Below are 23,943 nucleotides of genomic sequence, written 5' to 3'. Positions count from 1 at the left end.
GTCTGGACATGGACGTCCTTTTGCCCTTTTTGCTGCGCCTTACCTTCGCCGTTTCTGATAACGGCACCTTTTCTTAATTGATTTTCTGTGTTTTCTGATTTCTTATCTCCCAATCACATTACTGGGGACCCATGGACAGTCGAGTTTATCGACAATTAACAACCATTATGTGTAATCTAACAATAGAACACAAGTTTTATCTGTATCTAAATTCTTCACAGACATTATTAGTAGTAATAAAAGTACAAAATTTTACAACGCTCTTGTGGATATTTCATAACAACTAGTAAAGTTCGCTATAAAATTTAAGTGCATTGGTGCGGCTTTGAAATTTTAACATTTCCACTCGAAGGCAATGCTTTCTGCACAGCTATTTGCGTCATCAAAGCTATCGTGTTGTGTACTGTCATTGTAATTAATATTCCTGTCGATACCCCAGCATCCGGCAAATAATTGATAAAATGAACAGCAAATCGGGTATAGACATTTCAGTGAACAACAGCAGCAACGCCAGTCGTAAAAGTCAGATAACATTGTGACTCACATACAAGTGCAAGTGCTTTCGAGTGAATCACATCCTTTATTCTCTGGACACAGCGGTGTTCTCTCTATATTCCATTACTCTTTTTGATTCTGATTTTCCAGATGCCTGTGTGAAGTAGTCACGGATTTTGTTTTGGAACAGTAATCATTGCGTTGGCTCGGATTCAAGAGCATCAGTATTTTTAATTCGTTGCTTACCGACGTAATAGAATTGTTAATTTTATCACCCATAATTGCGCTATCGGATAATTTCTTCTTCAAATAATTAGATAGAGCCCAATGGTCATTATAGACTGGATGTATTTAATGATAATTGCCACACAGTGGGGTTTACACTGACCTTTTTCTGAGTTTAACCGGTAATGTAATAATTATGGATGATGCAAAGCCAGTAGGAGGTAATAGTCGTGCTGAAATCGGAGATACAATCATTGATTTACTTGGCTTATGACCCGATGTTGTATTAACTTACAAGTGAACGTTTTGTTTGAACGAGAATTTTTATAATAAAAGTATAAAGCGACCAGTAATATATGTAATAATGTATTTCATCTTGCATTTGACACAAACGGCTGTTTTTATAACAAGGGTAACTCGTAAAAATATTTTTTTTTAATATTAATGGAGCGTAATGGGCTAAAACACGAACTGCAACAAAGAATACATAATGAACAGCTGCTGGCCTATTTAATTATATTATAATAGGCCTCGGTGCAGTAATTATAGTGCCGGTACGTAATATCACTTGTCGTGTAGTAAGCATGAAAATGGTAGTTGAAGACGGAACTGGTTTGAACGTGGTTCTGCATAAATCCATGTGTAAATACTTAGTACCACTGCATTTTTAAGCTCGATCCATCGCTTGTCACCTTGATGATCTTACAGTTCTTTTTTAATTTCTCGATAACTTACTTTTTTTGAGTTGCAAAAAGTTCAATTTTAAATTGGTTCGAAGTACAGATGGCTTGTTTGTTTGATTAGCAAGATTTATGTGAAAGGAGTTGATAGTAGCGACCGGTTTCCTTATGCACTTGAATTCTCTGAAGCTGAATTGTAATACAAGTAAAAAGAATGTCTTATAATTTATACCTGTCCACATATCCAAGTCAGTTTCATCACAGTGAACAAAAACATGTTTTAATAATGCGCTTCTCTTTATGCCGCTTATGAGACAATACGTCCAGAGAATAAATAAAATAGCGCTGAGTCACTCTTGTCAAATTAAAATATTTATGGCTGTCCCGTGAGTTCCAAATATTTCTAAGGTCTAATGTTTGATCATCGGTAACTGTTTCTGTTTTTTTTATAGTTTCAGTTTATTAATGTTAAAAAATGTGTTGTAATTCGCATTTGAAGGGTGACATCATTTACGATAAACACATTTGGGAATTTCATTGTATCTAAACTAACATTCGTATCAGCGATAATTGATAATGTATTTGCAATAGAGGAACAAGTTTTCAAAATGTAACTATGGGGTTCCTGGGCTGACATTACTGTTGTTTGACAATAGCACAGAGCGTGGATGGCGATCTTTACTCTGTGCATAATACCTTGACAATGTAATCGTGTTGTGCCGTGCAAAGACAGTCACCTTGTTTTCTAAACACTAAAGTCAGGTTGGCGCCACAATTGCTTTCAAATACATAAAAGCACTTTGCTTCTTCTGTTTTGTATTTGTTGAAATAATATAATTGATATTGATATATACTCTTTAAAAAAATATGAATAATATCTACTTGCACAGATTTTAAGTATCCGCACAAATAATAAAGAGAAATCAGTGATATGTTTTGGTTGGATTTACAGAGGAGAGGATTTACAACAAAGCGAAACTAATTCAGTGCTTAGTGTAATTTTATCTTTGCACATTGTTTGTCCATTATACAACGCATGTCTTCTCAAAGTCTCTCTCCCCATAACGTGATAACAGAACTATACCTCTTTCGTATTAAAAAAATATTTTACGTCTAGCATGGTTATTGGGTTTCACCAGACTGTCCTTGTATTGTATTCCTTCAGATCCTTCAGATTCTATCCAGATTGTACTGTATTCCTTAATTTCGTAAAATCAACTTAAAGAGTAGGTACAAGTCGAATCGTTCTTCCTAATACCAATATTGATCACTACGCCACATTTCGTATTAATTCTCGGTCCTTGCCTAAAAGTAAATTAAAAATGATAACGTACCATCTCTGTTATTCTTTAATTTGTGACACAGTGGTGTTTGCCCAAGTGGCATTTACGAATTAGCATAACACATTATGGTAATACTACAGAGCGGTGAATTGTGCCTAATGTTTGCAAACAGGCGGCTTATTTGGCTTTTGTCGCTACTAACATTTGTTGCGATATGTTTATCCAGGTTAGATAATGCAGTGGCATTTATACTTATAGAAGTTTTTAACTTGTAGCTAAAATTTCATTTCGCAATGTCTTTTCTGGCAGGGAATCATAATAAATAGACCCAGGCCAATGAGACAAAGTTCGTTTCTCATCTTGCCCTGGTCGGGGTTCGAAGCAGGGACTTTCGGTGTCACAGACAAGCGCACACAACGATACCGCTAGCTGTATCTTAGTGAAACAATTTTCCATTATATTCAGAGTTTGTTCTTTTTATTAATATGCATCAAGTAAATTAGTCTAAAGCTCAAAATCTTGTAGGTACTTAATTGTACCTTGTCGAATTAAATTAATTTATAAAAGGTTTTGTCAATTAGATTAGTACACTAACACAATTTGACGAAATGGATATAATCTAAGGCAACAATGTCTAGCCAGACCAGGCTTTTTGAGATTTCACCCTTATTGGTAACACCTCTTCCTACGCGCGCTATGAGTACCTAATAACTCATTTGAAATAGCCAATAAATTGTTACTCTATGAAGTTTAATTATATTTAAGAGTGATTTCTCATTGCAATACGAAAGTAACTCTTAACAACCTTTTCAGCATCATAGAATCAAGATTGTTTCTCTCAACGCGCCTTGTCTGGTTGATCAAACATGATAAAAGAAATTATTTCACTTCAATATTAAAAGTAAAAGAATCTTCCGTTTCATCAAATAATTTGAAAGTAGAAAACATATTGTTAGTCGGTACTTATAATTCCCTAGGACCCCGGGTTCTCCTTTAGAGCGGAGAGGACGTAAACGGTAATAACAAAGAGGAAGAAGAAGACTAATAATTACTATTGATTCAAATACAACAGAAGATGAACAAATTATAAAACCTAAATCAATTGAAGGCATTATTGCAAAAACACAAACCAATAAGTTTGAACAAGATAAAGATTTAAGAACATGACCACAGCACCAAACATGGCTGCCGTGACGTGACTGGACTAATGGCATTAACACTAAACAATTTTCGTAATTAATGCAGATTTGCGTCTGAGGCAGCGGTGGCGCCGCGCCCACGCCCATCCTAGACGTAGGCGACTGCGATCTTCAGACATTGCAGACATGTTATACTGACACCAGAACACTAGAAGTGTAAAAAGATTGTATATGAATCGTAATTGTATCATTATCATGAATAAAATTGATTTGATCAACAAAAATACTTATCTTAATTATTATCAACACAACTAACATTAAATACTTTTACGGTATAAATTGTATCCACATTTTCATTTCGTATCATCCTCTCTAGTACATTAGTGCCTGCTATTTCTAGAATAATAATTATTGTTATTGATTAGTCATTTAACCGAACGATACATATCTTTATCTTTTAGGTTTTAGCAACATCAACATTATATTCAGTACCAACTACCAAGGTCCTGAAGATAGCATGTGATTTTGCCACTTTTGCGTCTGGCTGGTAAAACACTTTTTTTTTAATTTATACCATAAATTATCGATAACATCTCTTTCTCGCTAGAACCGTGTGAATAGTTTTCTTCCAACCAGTATTTTATATATTTTAGACAAAATAGAATACTGTTCAATTTTGGCAATTAAACCTGTTTTGGTGGTGAACTTCATAAATTAATCGCGATAGATTTCCGAAGGTCGGTGAATGCCACCGATATTCGGCCAATTTAAATGTATATCAAGCAAAAATTTACATAGTGCCATAATATTAGCATATAGAAGACAGACAAAACATAGTATTATTTCAGCTGTTATATTGCCGACATAAAATTCGATGTTCTCTTTTTGTTAGAGCATTGATTGCTTTGTTATTTGTGTTGTCACATTATACAATGAAAATCAGTTATTTGTTATATGTCATAACATAACTTCTAATTTATTATTTTATGAACTAAACCAGTATGACTTTTGTATTGTAGTTAAGAAATAATAGCTAGTTTATTGATTTTTTTAATGGATTCGCCAACATTGGCTTCAACCATAGGTAAGAATAGCCTTAGTGGATACTTGCATCATTATTAATATTCTGGTGAAATACAGAAGAAATTATTAATAATTAACTCAATTCGCATTATTATAGACTTATGACGTACACATACATTAATGAGTACATAATTAGTTTACGTTATTAAAACTACGTTCAACTTGTCAATCAACACCTTATTTAACCACACAGATTACATACAAATTAATTAAGTTGTAATACACTTGTTTGTGTAGGTGTTAAATTCTGAGGTGTTGAGAATTGGCAAATCACAGACCAAAATTAACATACTATTTTTGACACCAATTGGACATTGCAATGTAATTTCGTTCAATAGAATCATTTAATAAAAGTTGAAAGAACAAATCAAGATCATTTCTCAAACTAGCAGCTAGTTAGACTTCATTCCCTGTTTCAATCAGAATGATTATTCACGAATCATAGAAAATAAAGTGAAGGGACGTTTAATAAAGGACAAGAAAACATGATACAGAAAATAACAATAACAAAAAAAATACAGACAAAATAGTATCAGGTTCTTTTGAAAGCATAAGAAAGCATTCCAAATAATCGCGAACGATTCGATTGAAAGATTACTGTCAAGCAAAAACGAAACTGCATACCTGAATGTAAGCTGACTTTGAAATCGATTTTAAATCACTCGATGTCATTAGTGTAACAGCACGACTCGATTAAAATTCGAGCGAAGTAATCATCGAATGTCTTGGCCTTATATGGGCCAGATGCATTCAGTCTAACAGAAATTATTTGGTCGTGTTTTGTTAGTTCATTTGATAGGATTTCTTCGTTTTAATGATTGCAAGAATCGAAACTAATTTTATCCACAGTTTTATGGTTGTAGAGTAGTTTGTATTTGAATAGCCCCGAAACAAATAGCCTCCAAATAGCCTCTATCAAAACACACTCTGATCCCGCGAATGACGCAACTATTATCTGTGAAGAGATGCTTCTATCAAGAACTGTAAGACCACCCACGGCTGAAGTAATAAATATATTTCACAAACAACTGTTCGGTGAACAACATACTTCCGAACTCAAAACATTTACGTGAGCAAAATTCTCAGCAAATTATGAGATTTCTCATAAATATTTCAACGGTAAAAAATTTTGGATCTTCAAATAAAAGGAAGCAGAATTATAATAATCTAAGTGACGCCTTTTAATTTCTTAAATGTAAAAATTGTTACTGGGTTATATCTGGGACGGAAAATTAAACCATCAACAGCTTCTTCACTTCAGTCTGAATCACAATATTTGACATGAGTTACAACACTGACCCATTGATGTGTGCGAACCTTTACGACACTGATCGAAGATTGAAATGCATTAATGCAAAGTACACATTACACATTCGTATCGAAGTGCATAGAATTAAACGTAGTGCCATGACATTATTTTTTATCGCCTCGATGGAGGCCAATTCAAAGTACCAATTATCAAGTAGCTCTTGGGTTGTTGTTAGTTGAGTAAAGTCATCTAATTTCAATACAGTATTAGAGCCATTTATAGCTCGTAAACTTAAGATGAAATGCAAAGCTTTTCTATTCAATACAAGTCTTCATAACTTATCGGATTTGTCTCCTACTACTGGTTTACTCCTTTTACAAAAGCGTGATTTTGACACTGAAATATTTATTACAGCTGCGTTAGCCCACGCAGTTGTCAAGTCGGCTTCCTTCAGGTTCGTTTAAGTCAATATCCAGAATGCCTTATATTCTACATTTATGTCGTATGTTTATACTGCCCTACAGTAAAAACAGTGACTTTGTGAATAAGTACTTAGCGTGGCTTTTATCTAATTCCGTTCAACGGACTAGAGTCAATTTGATTCTTGGGGAACTGCTAAAGAAAACGCCAGGAACATTTAGATGAGACTGAAGAACTAAATGTCCAAGTGGCTTAAAAAGATCCACAATAAATTTTACGCAAATATTAAGATTTTTAACGAGAATGGGTGTCAGTAACGACTTTGTTTCACAAAAAGGGTAGTACCATGGCAGTTACAGTTTATAGGCGCTATGTGGTCGGGTGTGACATAAATATTTTATAGCTGGCAGGTTTGCGGCTTGTCTGTCCAGTCACCTTCAAGTACATACATAAAGACATGCGTACAGTCTGTGCATACATAGTGGCTGTTTAGCAAGTGCATTGCAAAACTCCGTGACAAGCAAGATTAATGGTGATCATGATAACTCCATTTGAAAGGGTTTTTAGCAGATAATGCTTGGATAAATAGAAATAACTTCGGTAATTGTCGAGGTGCTGTGGTGAATTTTTATAGTACGAAACTTCAAGACTCAAGACTTTGTTCTTCAATTTGTAGCTAAATGATAGATAGATAAAACTCTTTATTGCACCATAAAAAGTAAAACATATAAAACAGCACAAAACAGATAGAGATGGTACAAAGGCGGACTTATCGCTAATGCAATCTTCCAGTCAACCGATGATGATGATGAATGATCCTTTGGTTATTGAAAAATTCTGTTTCTTAAAATACTCATACCGACTTGTATGAAATCCCTTTGCGGGCGAAAATAAAAGGAACTTAAACTTTGCACCCTTGATTTTATGTGATACAAAATAAATCATAGAAGATATATACGTATCTCAAAATCTATGGTCGGCGTGGTCAAATTCCATTTGAAAGTTGATTACCCACTTGGTAGGTAATCAAGATTTTTAACGATTATGTGAATTGTGATGGCCGACCGCCATTTTCCTGCGGTTTATACATCAATTAAATTGTGGCACTAAATTGTATTTAAATTAGGTAAATTACTTTTAAATGCGAACCCTTATTTACTATACTCGAATTATAAAAAAAAAAAAAATTGCGAAATAAAACATTCTATACTATTATCCAGGCACGGCTTCGTTCGCATATAAATTGGTATGAATGGATAGTTAAACAGACAAATTTCAGGAACTCTTATCCAGTTCCAAAACAATTTACAGGTGTAACAGTACGGTTCTAGAAAGTGTTTATATAGACTTCGGCTCGTATAATAAGACTGAATCGAAAGTATATATAAATACGATAATGTAAATTAATAGTCATAGTATAACTGCAAGCAGGAGAAGTGAGCCCATATAAATTTCGCAAGGCATTTTAACTGTTATAGGGCAAGATTTTACATTATCATAAATATTTTAAGTAATAATGGCTTTGGTAGTGGAGCAATCGATGTTTGTAAATGTTCTCGTTAGCAGAGAACATAAAATACAGGAAGAGAGAACGAAGTTGCTACCGTTAACCTGAAAATCCTGTTCTAACTCGATTCGATAGTTATGGTTTACAAGTAGAAATTAATCAAACTGAACTGTAACTAGATGATTTTTGAATAATAACTTGGTAGGTGGTTTTATTTGCGCATACTGTATTTTATAAAATATGTACTGAAGCTTTGATTTTTTCAATATCCTTTATCCTATCTATATACCTATCTTTTCCTACCTATATCTACCTATCTTAATTTGAAAATTGCAAAAGCGCCGTTTTGCAATTTAAAAATAAATCTTTCTTTTTTCAAATAGATAAAATTGCAAAATCGTTCTTTTATAAATTTAATTCATAAAAAACAACAAATAAAACTGAATTTATTAAAACGAACAACATTTTCCGTCTCATAAAACATCATTATCAGGATAGAGTTAATTAATTTAAGGGCCAGCCAACCGCGACGTCCGTCCGGGACGGCAGCAGTAATGTGAATCGCTGAAACCGCGGCGCAAGCGCCACTGGCGCCACACTTCCGGCGTGCGGCGGAAGTCGGTTGCAACTGTTAGTTACGCACTAGTAGCCCATTGTCGGAGTCAGGTTACCTGTTGCTTTATCACCGTGTTACAATTATAGCTGATAGTTGTCGGATGCAAAACATGGATCTTTCAAACTGATACTCAAACGAATGAAAATATAAAAGGAAACGTATTTCGTGGTGAGACAAGAATGTAATAAAGAGGAAACAATACGACAAACTCTATACAATAATATATATACAAAGAAAGGGATGGAAGAGTTGTGAGTGACGAGCTATCGTGCGATAGAGACCAATGCTTATATAAGACTAATCGTATAAACACGAACGCTAAAGTCCCATTTTAATCAACAGCAACAACTTTAACATTGAATTTTGAAAACAATAAAAAATTCTGGCAATACGGCGACATTTTTCGAAACCGAATCTCTCGCCAAAATCATAAGACGATTTCAGAAAACCACTTAATAATAACATTTCGTGGACATCCGCGTTTTCTCGTTAATTTTCGTGATCTTCAGTGCATGACGCATCTGCGGTCATAAACACGCGTACAATAACCTACTAAAACAATGCAATCGCTCTTAACTTTTGTTTGTGCTCACTACAGCTACAAAAAAAAAAGAAAAATGCTCAAAGATAAAAAAATAGCACGCAACCTAAAAGTTTGATTTCTCACCGTTCGCTCGGGTAAAGAAAGTCGCTTTGTGTAAATACCCTGACTAACACAATCTCGGTCTCCTCTCCAGAGAAGTGAGGATGCAATCGGGACTAACTCCAGAAGATAAAAAAAAAATTCTCAACTTAGCAAAACCGGTAAAACTAACTGGTGCTTTAGCAATGTAGTTGTACTGAATAATTTCTAGATACGTCGTTATTTCGATATTAAGAGTAAAATTCAAGTAACATTCTATATTTTTTTAACAGGTGTACACTGCATCTGTCAACAAGTATAGTCATGACAAACACACAGACGATACATAATGGCGTGGAGCTATAAAAAACGAAAGTAACCGATACAAGAAGCAACCCCCTTTTTAGTCTCGTATCTATGTTCTCTTAAAATAAACCTTAACAACAGTTGATATGGTTGAAAATGGATTAAATTCGGAGTGGCTCATCATTTGTGTCGGCAAGTTTTGGCGCCAGACAACTGTTAAGCCGACTGTACACCCTTGTCTATGAAAAAATATCAGGTAGTAATTATCGCTTGACATGCGATGGTATCGGTAATGACGTCATAAGGCCGAAAAACCTATGACTACTAACTATTACTGTTTTGAGCTTTTTTGAAGCTTTATCTATTTTTGATAAATTTTCTTCATCGACCTATGTTTTACATAAATACATATCTTTTACGAGAATTTCACTATCAATATAGAATTAGGCAGGAAGATAATCTTTAAGAGGCAAATGACGTCAAATGAAAATCACTTCATCCCGTGGTATTTGTTTTGCTCGTAATCTGTGATTCACTTCCTTAGAAAGTTTTTCGGGTCGTAAATAGGCTAATCTTATCGCATTGGTGTAAAATAGGTATGTTGTTTCATTTGTCCATTGTGCTGGCTGGATTGAAACTTCGATTTTTAAATATGTTTAGTTTTAAGCAGATTCTTAATTTTGTTGGTGGCCAAGTTTTGTTTTCGCTATTTATTTTTATTTAGGTAAGCACTTTTTTAACATGGTCCTTTCTGGAGTATATGATACGAGCATTTGTCAACGAATGCCTTCCAAAATAAACATTCTTATTTCAAACTAGCTGTGCCCGCGACTTCGTCCGCGTGGAATAGTTATTTTGGGCATCATATTTATTTTTGCAAACATCCTCCTCGGCTTTATCAATTATAGTCAGGCGGTCACGCGTATTAGAAAGAACGCTGGTTCGCCGTATTAAATGTTTCGCTGCAAATTGCTTATAACGACTATATCTCAAAACCTATTCGTCTGATTTATATACTGTAAATGGCAATTTTAGTCTACATGAAAAGCCGAAAGTAATAAATTATTATACATATTTATTTGGATAAGGATTAATACTGAATTAAAGAAAATTGGTTTCAAAATAACTTATGTTCATAATGAAAAAATAATCTTAAAAAAGAACATAAAAGTGGTTATTGTAAGTAAACCTTAAGAGATAGATATATGCTCTCGCGGACTTTTTTGTGGCAAAAAATGAGTACTTCACATCTTTAGTACATTGTTTTACTATATCTTTGTTGGTTTGCGCAGCGTTCGCGTGGAAAGCTCGCAGATGGCCGACTCATTCAACTTTCACCTGCATTGTTGACGTTTCCAGTAGGAAATCCGGGATAAAATGTAGCCTATAGCCTTCCTCGATAAATAGACTATCTAACAGTGAAAGAATTATTCAAATCGGTTCAGTAGTTTCTGAGATTAGCGCGTTTAAACAAACAAACAAACAAACAAACAAAACAAACTCTTCAGCTTTATAATATTAGTATAGATGTATTAAACCTTAACTTTTTGCGTTTTGAAGGATTACCATAGTCTTTCATTTTCAAACAAGGGATTACTGAACCAAAGCAAATGCTAATTGATACAAGGCAGTCAAAATAGTCCCCGCGGGTCCCTCAGAACTATTCATATCAAGTGGTGCAGGAGCACAAAAACATCGGCACATGTGCGCGCCGGGCCCGGGAGTCGGGGCGGCAGACGGCGCCGGTGACGCAACGGTATTCCAGATTCAAAAACCAATAAGGACTTTTAGGGTTAATCGTTTGAATTTGGAATGCACATTTGTTTCATCAGAAGACAACTTAAATGTGGAAGAGAAAAACAATGTTTTTGAACAATAAGGATAATAATTAGGACGAATTGAATTTGATTTTCTAACAAAAGAAATGTTTCTCTAAACTGAAAATAAGAGGAACTCCAATCAACACCACTTGAATCGAAGAAGTCTAATTATAGATTAAGCTTTGATCAGATTATATTATTTCGGATTAATTAAATTTCGGTTTCAACCCGTCACAAGTATCTGATAAACATTACAAATTACATCACGCAACAAGACAACAAGTAGTAGATACTTATGTAGGTAAAACACTAGCTTTCTCTTCTATTACATGAGTACTTACGAGTATGAGTCTCGTACTCGATCCAAACAATATCACGGATATTACGTATTGACATCACAATAACGAATCAGTGATTAAGCCTGTTTTTAGTACCTTTGTTGTTATACAAGTGGCTATAAAACTTAAAAGCGTTAAACAGTAGTTAGTTTGTTCTATGTAGGTATATCCCATTTTGTGTGAGTTCGATAGATGATAGATATTCAATTAACGTGTAATTATCCTAATGCCAATACATTTTGTAAGTTGATTTCATATTTTTTTTCATAGTAGTCACACGATTTTTGTGTTTATTGTTAGATAATATGGTTTGTCTGTTATAGTCTGATCCTAAATTTTACTATTACAATTCATAAATCATGACTTCTTAGATGTATGGTGAAATTGACTTGATTTATTGTCACCAGATTTTACAAAAATCTTATTTATTTTTATTTATTTATGTACACAGAAAACATCGAGAATGATAAACACAAGAAACAAAATTACAAAGGTTCTGCTTATTTCAAAAGAAATCTCTTCCAGCAGACCCGAGATAGGATACATGATCTTCTTACACACAATCTTGTTACATTTACAGGCGTAAAATCTGTATAGGTATACCTATTTGGCCAAAATAAGAGGGTTTATCAGACAGGTCAAACCGTCCATGATGATAAAGACGCTAAAAATGGCCAGTAGAATTGAGACCGTGATAACATTTTCGCATTTTTACAAAGTTTTAATCATAAATAAATACTCTGGCGTGTGCATAGTTTGCGCATACGCAGAAATCTACCAACCAATCAACAGAAAAAGAAATCAACCAATGTTGTTAAACCATACGTTTTGACAATTATTAAGCGATATGAATTATCCAATAGTAATGAATAAAAATTTTGAATTTGAATCAAAAAAAAATAGTAGCTTATCATACAGATTTCTTACACCTCATTAGTCATATTAAGTCAACATTCTTTATCAATTTCACTTGGAACTGTTAGTTTTGTAAGTATTAGAGGGATGTTGAAGGCAGCAACATGTGAATAGGAAAAGCTGACTAATCCTTTCGTCGTCTAGAAAGACCTGGAACTCTACTGACTGGGGAGTATCAAGCGGACAATTCCTTACAAAGTATAGTCAAATATGAGATACCTAAGAAAATAAAAGTGCGTTGGTGTTTAATCGATATTGTAAGGCCAAGTACATACTGGATGGTAGCGAAAATGCTAGCATATCAAGTTGCGTCTGCTTGAGACTCCTGCTGACTGGGGAGTAAGCTTTCTGGGTAATCAGATTTCTGATAGCGCGTCCTAAGCATGTCCGGAGTGTAATTGAGACGATGCAAATGCAATTCTTCGTGTGGTTTCCGCTATTTTTGGACCACCCTCCTATCATATTGGTACATACATAGATTGTTAAAAGGGTAGGCCAAATTATATTTGATTACATACATACATATGGTCACGTCTATATCCCTTGCGGAGTAGACAGAGCCAACAATCTTGAAAAGACTGAATGGCCACGTTCAGCTATTTGGCATAATGATAGAATTGAGATTCAAATAGTGACAGGGTGCTAGCCCATCGCCTAAAAAAGAATCCCAAGTTTGTAAGCCTATTCCTTAGACATCCATGGGAGATGGAGTGGTTGTATTCTTTTTTGTATTGGTGCCGGGAACCACACGGCTTATATTATATTTGATTAAAGGAACTAAGAGACCACATGTTATCATTTGCAACTACATGACATACCGTTTCTTTGTTGTAAGTGGTTTATACTTAGTTAAGTACTTATAAGCCCAGACATATTGAACAGTTCATTATAACTCTCTCATTTTTCGTTTGCTTTGATATGCTTCAGGGCCTAGTGTTTAAAGCTTTCAGGCTTTTTACGAATTTTCCGTTTTGGCTCTCATATAATTCTCGGCAACGCGACATAAAGGCAGGATTTTTTCGGTTTAGTTATAAATGACAAACGTATACCTAAATATAATTTTGATAACTATCTCTAAAGATAACAATGTTGTCAATTAGGTAGGTATGATGATTTTATCAAAAATGGGGATATTGCGTGACAAAATACATGTTTTCTTAATCAATATTTAATAGGTTAAGTACCTACAATTTTACACATTATGGAACTAGAAATACGACTTTATTGGAGTGAATTTAATAATTTTAATCGGGTAATTACAATTGACAATGCTTCTAAGGCTAGATATACAATGAATATCTTTATTGTATTTTAATTATTTGTTGACAGATAAACTTCACATTTAACAAATTAGAGTGATAGCAATCATTGTTGTTAAGTATTTGTGAAGTGAGTAGACTCGTTTTATTTTTAATGATTTATAAAATTAAATATCACGTTTACAATTGCAGGTCTTTAATAAAAAAAGTATTAAAAAGCTTTGTTCAATAAAGGTGGCAGGTGAAAAGCGAAGGCCTTTGCCCTAACAAAGGTTTCAGAGTTCAGACTGGAGTTGCTTCGTGTAGAAACTTGACTTGCCCAATGCAGGGTCATGGTCAAAGACGCACCCTGGTCTCCTCTCCAGAGAGGTTTGGACGCAATCGGAGGAGCTATATGATAAAGACACCGCTTCCCTGTCTTGCTTTAAATCCAGACAATTTGTGAGATGAGATTGCATATAACGACAGCCGAATTACAACACGATTTTGTCGCAGATACCGCCTGACGTCACAAATCGATAACCACCTATCTGATAAGATGGCGCCGGCTGCAATAAGCACGCTAATCTGATGGGTTTTATCGGTCTCTGTTGGGTCTAGGTTCAGGAGAAATGGCCGGTTTTCGTGGTAAACCCTTGAGTTATCAGGTTATTCCAAGTAACAAGTTATTTTCTCAGGAATTTTGTTAGTAGGTACCTATTTATTTGAAGGAATATTGTGGGATTTCTTTATGATAATGAGTTGGGAAATACAAATAATTCGTCGAGTGAATGGAATAAGGAAAGAAAATTGTTATTGTTATGTGGACATTTAATATGTATAACTCTAAACTCTATAGACTTCAAAGAGATAAACTTGTAGGCGACCTATGTGTTGATATCTGAGTGTGATGATAATTAATTAGATCGAAAATAAGATGGCAAAAAGGTAAGAGTGTATGTATTTTTTAAGCGGCAAAATTTGTACAAAAATCTGTAGCTGATAAGAACTGCGTCACTAGCGATAAAAATAAAATGTTCCGAACAAGGTCCGTTTGACCCCGGCCCGATAAACTCTGACCCATACAGATTTGGTTATATTTGATGCTCTCCTGTTGCTATCAATTACCTGCGGCTTTGCTTGCGTCTTTTGTTTAATTTTTGGTTGCATTTACCTAGTGATTTAAAAAAAATTAATATGGTTCTCGACACTTAAACTTAGGACCACTACATGTCTTCCAGTTGATACCAGATTCTTTGACACTAAAAACCTCATGGTTCCTACCTACATAACCTTTGTCTTCAGGGATGAAGGATCACCATACGAGCGACATCTTACACACACTAAGGGCTTCAAAGTGACCTGGTTATGGAATCAGCATTCTAGCGAAAGAGCAGTTATACCTATCTCTTATTGTACAGGACTCTACCTACCTGGTTGCTTTTTAGAAAGAATTTTCTAAAAAAAACTCGTTTAGGATAGGTGATGGGTAAGTAGGTAAGTGGGTACCTACATACTTATATTGGGTACGTAGGTATATTTAGAAGGCACTTACCGTATACCTATTATTAGACTCATGTCTCTAAGATATAATTGAACCAATAGTGTGTCAATAGTATCAGTAGAATAGTTTGGCATTTGTGTTCGGAATACTGCCGTGTAAGAAAAGCTATTCAATTAAGACAATCGAAATTAATGATTCTAGTTAGTTAAGAATATAAAATCCTTCCCATCCCATAGCTGTCACGTAGAACCTAAAAAAAAACTTTGGAAATGACACTGAAGTAAGTGTAGGTAGGACTAATATTACAAGAAGTTATAAGTGAGGCCAGTTTGATTTAACAACAATAAGAAATTGAGTAAGGATCTATTATCTCTGTGCTATACTGGGATCCAGGATACAAAGAAAGGTTTATTTATACATACACATTATAAATTTTAAGTAGGTAGGTAGGTAGTTAAATGTATGGGGTTCTCACCTGAGGTGCTCAATCCAGCCTCCGATGACACTTCATCACCATAAACGGCTGAAAGCTGGTACAATACAAGTACTAAACACACGCTGAAATTAATGACCGCCATGGTACCAATTAAAACTATTAATCACACAACCAAGTCAACATAACTAACCGTCCTAAAGAACACGCATCATAAAAATATACCCCGTCTAAAAATATAACTTTGGGTACAAAAATCACAGTTATTGTACTATAAACTTCTTAATTAATCACTGTTACACTTTATTGTGGCACATGAGTTATTTGTGACAGTTTTTTTACATAAATTATTACGGAGAAAAACGAACACGCGTGTACATTAATTTGTCGGGCGACGACACGTCCTCCCACCGAGCGAACAAAACTCGACTGAAGAAGAAAGAAAAGGAATTGCAACGCCAGCCAGCCAACCAATGGTCGGGCTCGGGTCGGCAAATCGGACGCCGGCAAATAGTGATTCCGTGTGTCGATAAAAATGTTAATGTCGAGTTTCGATTACGAATTCCTTTAATATTGTTAATTTAATGTTGAATAGGTAGATTATTAAATTCTTTTTTTTGGTCACAGGGTTTGATTGAGAACTATTTTCATTATTTTTTAACGCAGTTTATATCATACCTATCGATAAGAACTAAACCTAGTTATTGTAATCTAAAAATACAAGTTGCTTTTTGATACTAAATATAATCATAAATATATATATAATAGATAGCATCAAAAAAGCAACTTGTATTATATTTTATTCAAAGATTACAATCATTATTACTTTTTTACAACTTGTAGCTTGCAAAATAAAATATCTAAACGTATTGTATCGATATTACTTCACCTCAAATATACAACACTAGCAAAGCAGGTGCTTTGTTGGTGTTATAATAAAGCCCACTTATGTTAAACAAAAGTAAACCTTACACGTATTGCAACTAAGTTCATTCTATCAATACTTCTTCTATGTAATAAGAGCTAAAATGCGCAAGCGCATGGCGCCAGTTTTATAGTAGCCGGCGCTTGTTTGTGGCCAGTGGCGAGTGGCGACCACGCGGTCGGCATTCTTCGCATTTACGTTTACGATAAACTTTTTTAGTGGCCGGTACCACAATCTTTTAACAATAGCGTCAATAGCCACTATTACAAGTAAATATTTAAATCCAATGATTACCTTCGAAGTACCATTTGTATACCCCAGATAACATAGGTTTGATAACTGTAACTGAGGTCCCGGTTTGCGCATGTAAGTATGTAAAAGGTCCAAAAAGGGTTCCATCATGGAGTTTCAATAACACTTAAAGACATTATCCAAAGTAAACACCTACAAAGTTACAAGCAAAAAAAAAAGTTATATCAATTTTTGACGAAATTGTAAGCCAATGCAAAATATATTGAGTGATAGATGTCATTGGATAAGTTGTTAGTAAGTGCATAAATAATATGAACAGCATAGTTACTTAAATATTTACGGTTTTACTATGCCAATAAATTAACAAATTTCAACAACATTGCAATAATAGAAAATTGAAGAACGCTTCAAAAATTGTTAACAACCTTTATAACGAGTACTTGCACGGTATTTAAAATTCTGTACATTTATTTTTAAACCGAAGACAAGTACCATAAACAAAAGACAAAGGAGTGTAGAGTTGAAAAAATTAAAGAACGGAATCCGTCTGCCTTTGTATCATCGACTTTGGAATGCGACCAAAGGCAAAGGCATGGTCCCGTTGAACCCATGCATATTAATATTTTAATGGTCATAGACATTGCTGTGACATGAGTATGTAAGTACGCATATAATTATTATTTTAAAGGGTTAGAAACATTATTGATCTAAGAACTACTTATTAGAAACGCAGAATACTAGTCGTATTATATCGTAATAGAAAACAAACGAATAGATTCATACCTTTACCATACGTGACTACAAAAGATTTTATTATTTGGCAGATAAACATTTACGTGATAGAACTGTTCTTGTTTAATATGGCGTGTCCGATAGAATTATGTCAATATCTAAAACGATTCTAAAATGATGTTAAAGAACGTTTAATATATTCCCAAACTTTTTATTATAATGATAATACAAATTATGATTCTATGTATTTCCAATATTGTAAAACCTAACTGTTTTCAATGAGTGATTATAAGTAATTTACGATCCGACTGGAGTGCTGTCGCCGGTATCAATAAAAAAGTGGCGCCTGACTCAACAGCTTCTATATCGGCCCACGCGACGCCGTTTTTAACGCGCGAAGAAATCTCGCTGTCTCGCTTTTTATTATGACGTGAAACGGGACAGCGATAGTTTTCGCGCGATAAAGCGGCGTTTCGTTTGCTATCCTATGGGGGCAGGATCGGAGAGATAAGATTGAGGAATTTGGGTAAACAATACAATGGTTATATGAATTAATATTTGAACAAGTTGGACGCTGGGAACATGAAAAGACAATTTCTGTTGCTGTGAGGTCCTGTTGGATCATGTTCCAACGTGTTTCTTAACTTTGATGCACGAGGATGAATTACGTCATAGTATAATTAATCATATTGATAAACTTCTATATTTATATACTAGTACTACAATAGTATATATTATAATGGTACATAATCGTCAATAAATTGTTAACTCGATTTTATTTCCATTGTTACTACTCTGCCATTAAAATCTTTCAAAATCAAGAGCAGCACAAAAGTAAGATTTATTTGAACCCTACTTAGGTAATAATTTTGTGCACGCGTCACGCCTGCTAATTTAGCAGCTTTATAGATATTCCCGAAGTTAAGTGAAGAAACTATTAGTCTTATGTCGAGTTGATTATTTTCTTGTTTTAGGACCTCAATGTTATCAAAGGATTTAACTGACTGACCGAAGACAACCAAATTTTTTGAAACTTAGTCATCAAAATTTCTTGTGGAAAAGTTCAACAGAAATACCATAAAATTTAAAAGTATTGCTTGAATAGTTGTTTTTGTTCATGTAAATAATGTTATCAGTATAACAGGCCGTCGCCCAGCGCAAGCGCCCGGCGCAGGCGCCCTGCGCAGGCGCCTTATATAAGTTAGATAGTTAGCGTTAACTTGCAAAAAACTACATAACATCAGCTTCTCTAATACTGAATCCCAAAACTAAGTTTTTGTAATTAAGTAATGTGTTCATTTCCACATCGTAAATTTTGACGCACATTGCGCCTGCTAACGCCCCTGACCAGAAATAGCAGCACTGTTGCAACGGTGTAAAATACGATTCTTGGAACAGATAGGTTTCCTCATAGTTACAACTCATATTGCTTAAATATCTTCACAGAGTTACATATAATAAAAATTTGGTTGACATGTATTTTGAGAATGTAATCAATAAGGAAAATAGGTGTCTTTGTAAGTCTTGTAACTAAAATCTTCAAAGCGTCATCTTAAATTATAATGACGTGTACTTAGTTGATCACAGTTTCTGTATTATGTGTAGTTGATAGTTGAGATGATAAAGCTATCCCAAGCGTAAATGACTTAATCAAATGAGAAAGATGAAGTGGATTTTGGGATTTTAATAGAGCTGTTGATCCAGAGCGTGCTATGTTATCATGGCTGTCTTTAGGTTTTCTTCTCTTCTTCGTTGTAGGGTCCGCTTCTGGTTCTGGTTCCGATTCTGGTTCTGGTTCTGGTTCTGGATCAGGTTCTGCTTCAGGCTCTGGATCCGGTTTCGGTGCAGTTTCTGTTGGGGGAGGAGAGGGAGGCTCAGTAGGTAGTTCTGTGGATGGTTCTGTTCGTGGAGGCCCTAGAGGAACAGTTGTTGGTGCTGGGGTGGTTGTTGTTGTAGTGGTGGTAGTTGTTGTAGTTGTGCTAGTAATAGTAGATGGTGATGGAAGTTTCTTTTTTAAGTATTTTTATTTTCACCCTTTCCGTGGTTGTGCCTGATAGGATGAGCTTGACGAGGCTCATAGGGACTCAGTGACTAGGCATTTTGGATTCGATCGGGTTCGCTATGAAAACAAGTGGGTCGTCTTTCCATCTTCCCCCTTCTGATGAAGTTATGATTAAGGAAACAACCCAAGTGGGTTTAACAGGGCGAATTTTACATTTCATTTATCGATATAAGAAAGAAAAAGTTGTTTGAAAATAATGATTCAAAACTTACTTTTTTTAACAATCTTCCTGCATTTTATTCAACAATGAGATTCGTCGAAATCAAATAAAAATCACGTTACTTTTGTTTCAGCGTTGTTTGCCATTTGGAAGTGGAAACGCTCTGCTTATCACAGAAGCTAAATTTTAAACAATATTGATTAAATTTCTCTCAACCAAAGTTAAAATAACTGTAAAAGTGAATTTATATGGGTAAAAAAATCGCAACACCTTCTTATGGGACATTCTGTACTTCTGAATTTTCATATGCAGAATGGTCATTTCGTGCACCTTTGTATGATTTGTCGTACTAATTTAAACACATTTGAAAGGTTGATAAATATACTCGTACATACTTTATTAACGGGGTAGAGCCACAACGCAATATTTTTCCTATTATTACGAAAAGTGTTTCAAAATTTCGCGGAATAATTGTAACAAGCATGCTTCGATCAACTATAGAGTAGAGTTTTGCCGCGGACACTTTTTTAGCGCGATTGTGACTCTAGTTTTGAATCGCATTGGTTCGTAGGTAGGCCGCATTTACCGCCATAAGGATCATCACTGGATAGCATCCAGGAATCGAATATTCTAGAGTTAGAGAATATTCTGGTTAAGTCAGGTTTCTTAACGAAGCGAATTCCATCTGACCTCCGCAATTGTAAAATTATTTCTCGCCTTATAAATAATAGTGCTTTTAGAATCCAGAGCTTTAAAGAAGCCTAGAGTATGCTTCCAAAAACTTGCTAAGTATGATGGGAGAGAAATTTAAGTCGTGGCATATTAACTTAAATTTACATGTCAATTTAACCTCTTTCTCTTCCTGCTGCTGTTATTAACTTTGAGATTTTGAAGTTTATGACAGAAATAAATCAAACAAAGTAATTAATACCATTTATTGTGCAAAACTTATAAAGTTAAACTATAAAAATAAAACCATAATGTTTCGCAGCTTGGACTTCAGTAACAGCGTTAAGCTAACAAAACTCACGCTGGATCTTTCTATTCTATTCTATTCATGAGGTCTACGTGTTTTCGTACATTTTGTATTCACTACTTATTGCCCTTTGAAAGTTGTGTTCTATCATTGATAATTAATAAAAAGTGTATATAGTTCGTGAAGGGCCCCCAGGTGAAGAGTTGTAAGAAATCTTACATATAATAAAGTTCACTTGTTTTCCTACAGCGTGAAATGGATATTGTAGGGAGTGGTTTACACGGGCTTTTTTTATATTTTTATTTGGTTTTGCAACCGGTATTTTTGTTATTCGGCTACTTTAAATTATGATTACGAATCCTGAGATGTAGTTGATGGTTCAAATGATAAAGAAATCTTAAGCGTAGATTACTTTTTCTCAGGTGAGAAAGATGAAGTTGATTTTGATATTTTAATAGGAGCAGTTGATCCAGAGCGAGCCATGTTATCATGGCTGTCTTTAGGTTTCCTTTTCTTCTTCGTTGTAGGGTCCGGTTCCGGTTCTGGTTCTGGCTCAGGTTCTGGTTCAGGTTCCGGTTCCGGTTCCGGTTCTGGTGGAGGTGGAGGTGGAGGTGGAGGTTCTGTTGATGGTTCCGTCGGTGGTTCTGTTGGTGGCTCTGTTGGTGGTTCTGTTGGTGGTTCTGTTGGTGGTTCTGTAGGTGGTTCTGTAGATGGTTCTGTCGGGGGAGGTGCTGGAGGATCAGGCGGTGGTGGTACCGCTTTGGTGGTTGTTGGCGCCGGTGCTGGAGTGGTGGTTGTTGTAGTAGTTGTAGTGGTAGTAGTGGATGGTAGTGGAAGTTTCTTTTTCAGCATTTTTATTTTAACCCTTTCTGTGGTTGTGCCTGTAAGGATGAGCTTGACGAGGCTCATAGGGACCCAGTGGCTCGGCATTTGGGATTCGATTGGATTCGCTATGAAAACAAGTGGGTCGTCTTCCCATCTTCCCCCTTCTGATGAAGTAATGAACATGGCGATGATGAGTACTGACCCTAAGGTCACTGGAAAATAAAAGAAACACAAAAAAAATAGAAACTTTTAGCAAGCCCTGTGAGCTTTGAAGTTATAAATATCAGAATAATGAACCTATGAAGACTACACAGTAAGGCGACGGGGTAAGGGGAGATACATACATACATAAAATCACGCCTCTTTCCCGGAGGGGTAGGCAGAGACTACCTCTTTCCACTTGCCACGATCTCTGCATACTTCCTTCGCTTCATCCACATTCATAACTCTCTTCATACAAGCTCAGCGGTTTCGGGTACTTTTGACCTGACCCTTTACCAAGACGTCCTTAATTTGATCAAGATACGTTCGTCTAGGTCTTCCCACTTCGACCTTTCCCTCCACACTCTCCTTGTACATCTGCTCAGTCAACCTGCTTTCATTCATCCCCTCCACATGATGGTACATCTTCTTTCACATCACAACATTCCCTTATCACGCTGTTCCTTATCCTGTCACTCAATTTCACACCCATCATACTCCTTAACGCTCTCATTTCCACTGCATTTATTCTGCTTTCGTGCTTCTTTTGGGAGGGGAGATACTAAATAAAATGGAATTTTTCTTGTAGGCGAGGGGCCAACAACCTGTCTCTATTTGAATCTCAATTCCATCATTAATTTCAATTTCAATACATTTATTGCAAAATTATGACTGGAACGGCAAGCGTTTTTTTTTTCAATTTAATTAAGTTGGTACTCGTTTGATTGTAATTCAATTGATACATAATGATTTGCAATAGAGATTTTGAATTGAATCTAATTTAAAATTTTGAGAGTGAACTAAGGGAAAATGCTATGTATATTTATAAAAGATAAGTCATGATCTCTTTAACTATTTTTATTATAAATTTTATGTTTTATTTTCTTGACCACCAACTTGCCCAATAACGTTAAGTTCGTTACATCCGATATTATGAAAAAAAAGAGGAAATTGATAATAACGATTAAAAGATATTAAGACTTACTTTTTTATTAACAATATTCCTGAATTAAAATTAGCGTAGAAATCGGACGAAACACGTTATTTTTGTTCCAGCATTTTTTGTGACGTGATAGAGGAAACGCTCTGCTTATCACAAACTCTATTTTAAACAAAGCTGATTAAATTCTTTCAAGCACGCAGTTATTTAACATGTGGTAGAATATTTGTAATACCTACTTTCATTACGTGTACATATTAATACTATGAGACCTCACCTTCTGCTTTTCTTGATTTCGATACTCAGAATGATGATCTTACATTTTATGATATATTATTCACTAGCAACCCGCTCCGGCTTCGCACGAGTAGCATTTATAGATAAACCTTCCTCTTGAATCACACTATCTTTTAAAAAATAAAGTGCACTAAAATCCGTCATGTAGTTTTCGGGATCTTAGCATACATACACAGGGACAGACGCAGGAAGCGACTTTGATTTTGACGGCCTCTGTGGCGCAGCGGTAGTGCGCTTGTCTGTGTCACCGGAGGTCCCGGGTTCGAATCCCGGTCAGGGCATGATGAGAAACGAACTTTCTCTGATTGGCCTGGGTCTTGGATGTTTATCTATATAAGTATTTATAATAAAATATAGTATCGTTGAGTTAGTATCTCGTAACACAAGTCTCGAACTTACTTCGAGGCTAACTCAATCTGTGTAATTTGTCCCGTATATATTTATTTATTTATTTATACTATAGAGTGATTACCTACATATTACTCACACATCTTCTTGTAATAACTAAAATTATTGAGCGCCGTTGGTCGAAATGGTAAGGTGCGCGATTAAAAGTGTGCTAAGTATGGTATAGTGATCAAATCCCACCTCGGACAATGATGTAGGCCGTTAGGTTCCAAATATTTTCAAGACATACCTATATGAAAGTAATGATAATGTCCTTCTAAACTTGAGCTTTAATGTGACTTGAATTAAGAAC

At 35.2% G+C, this 23,943-nt stretch overlaps 3 protein-coding genes across 3 annotated transcripts in view; all 3 read right to left on the bottom strand.

Annotated features, from left to right (window-relative positions):
* The window catches only part of LOC106129276 (BMP and activin membrane-bound inhibitor homolog), a 64,819-nt gene extending 48,491 nt beyond the window's left edge, over nucleotides 1-16,328 (bottom strand). Inside the window, exon 1 of the mRNA XM_013327789.2 lies at nucleotides 15,916-16,328. Coding sequence (XP_013183243.1) covers nucleotides 15,916-16,018 — 103 coding nt within the window. The 5' untranslated portion in view covers nucleotides 16,019-16,328. The remainder of the gene's footprint in view (nucleotides 1-15,915) is intronic.
* A 3,027-nt stretch (nucleotides 16,329-19,355) lies between these two features.
* On the bottom strand, nucleotides 19,356-20,150 carry LOC106129225 (protein TsetseEP-like). The gene is made up of 2 exons (XM_060947418.1): nucleotides 20,127-20,150; nucleotides 19,356-19,790 (listed from the first exon to the last, which is right to left on the bottom strand). The coding sequence occupies exons 1-2, from the start codon at nucleotides 20,148-20,150 to the stop codon at nucleotides 19,356-19,358; spliced, it is 459 nt and encodes a 152-aa protein (XP_060803401.1).
* An 891-nt stretch (nucleotides 20,151-21,041) lies between these two features.
* On the bottom strand, nucleotides 21,042-23,101 carry LOC132902389 (uncharacterized). The gene is made up of 2 exons (XM_060947314.1): nucleotides 22,992-23,101; nucleotides 21,042-22,017 (listed from the first exon to the last, which is right to left on the bottom strand). Coding segments are annotated over exons 1-2 (630 nt in total). The 5' UTR covers nucleotides 22,993-23,101; the 3' UTR covers nucleotides 21,042-21,388.
* Between the last annotated feature and the right edge of the window lie 842 nt (nucleotides 23,102-23,943).

The sequence above is a fragment of the Amyelois transitella genome, chromosome 13 (assembly GCF_032362555.1).
Source record: "Amyelois transitella isolate CPQ chromosome 13, ilAmyTran1.1, whole genome shotgun sequence".
Taxonomy (NCBI): Eukaryota; Metazoa; Arthropoda; class Insecta; order Lepidoptera; family Pyralidae; genus Amyelois; species Amyelois transitella.
This window is presented reverse-complemented; position numbering and strand designations above follow the sequence as displayed.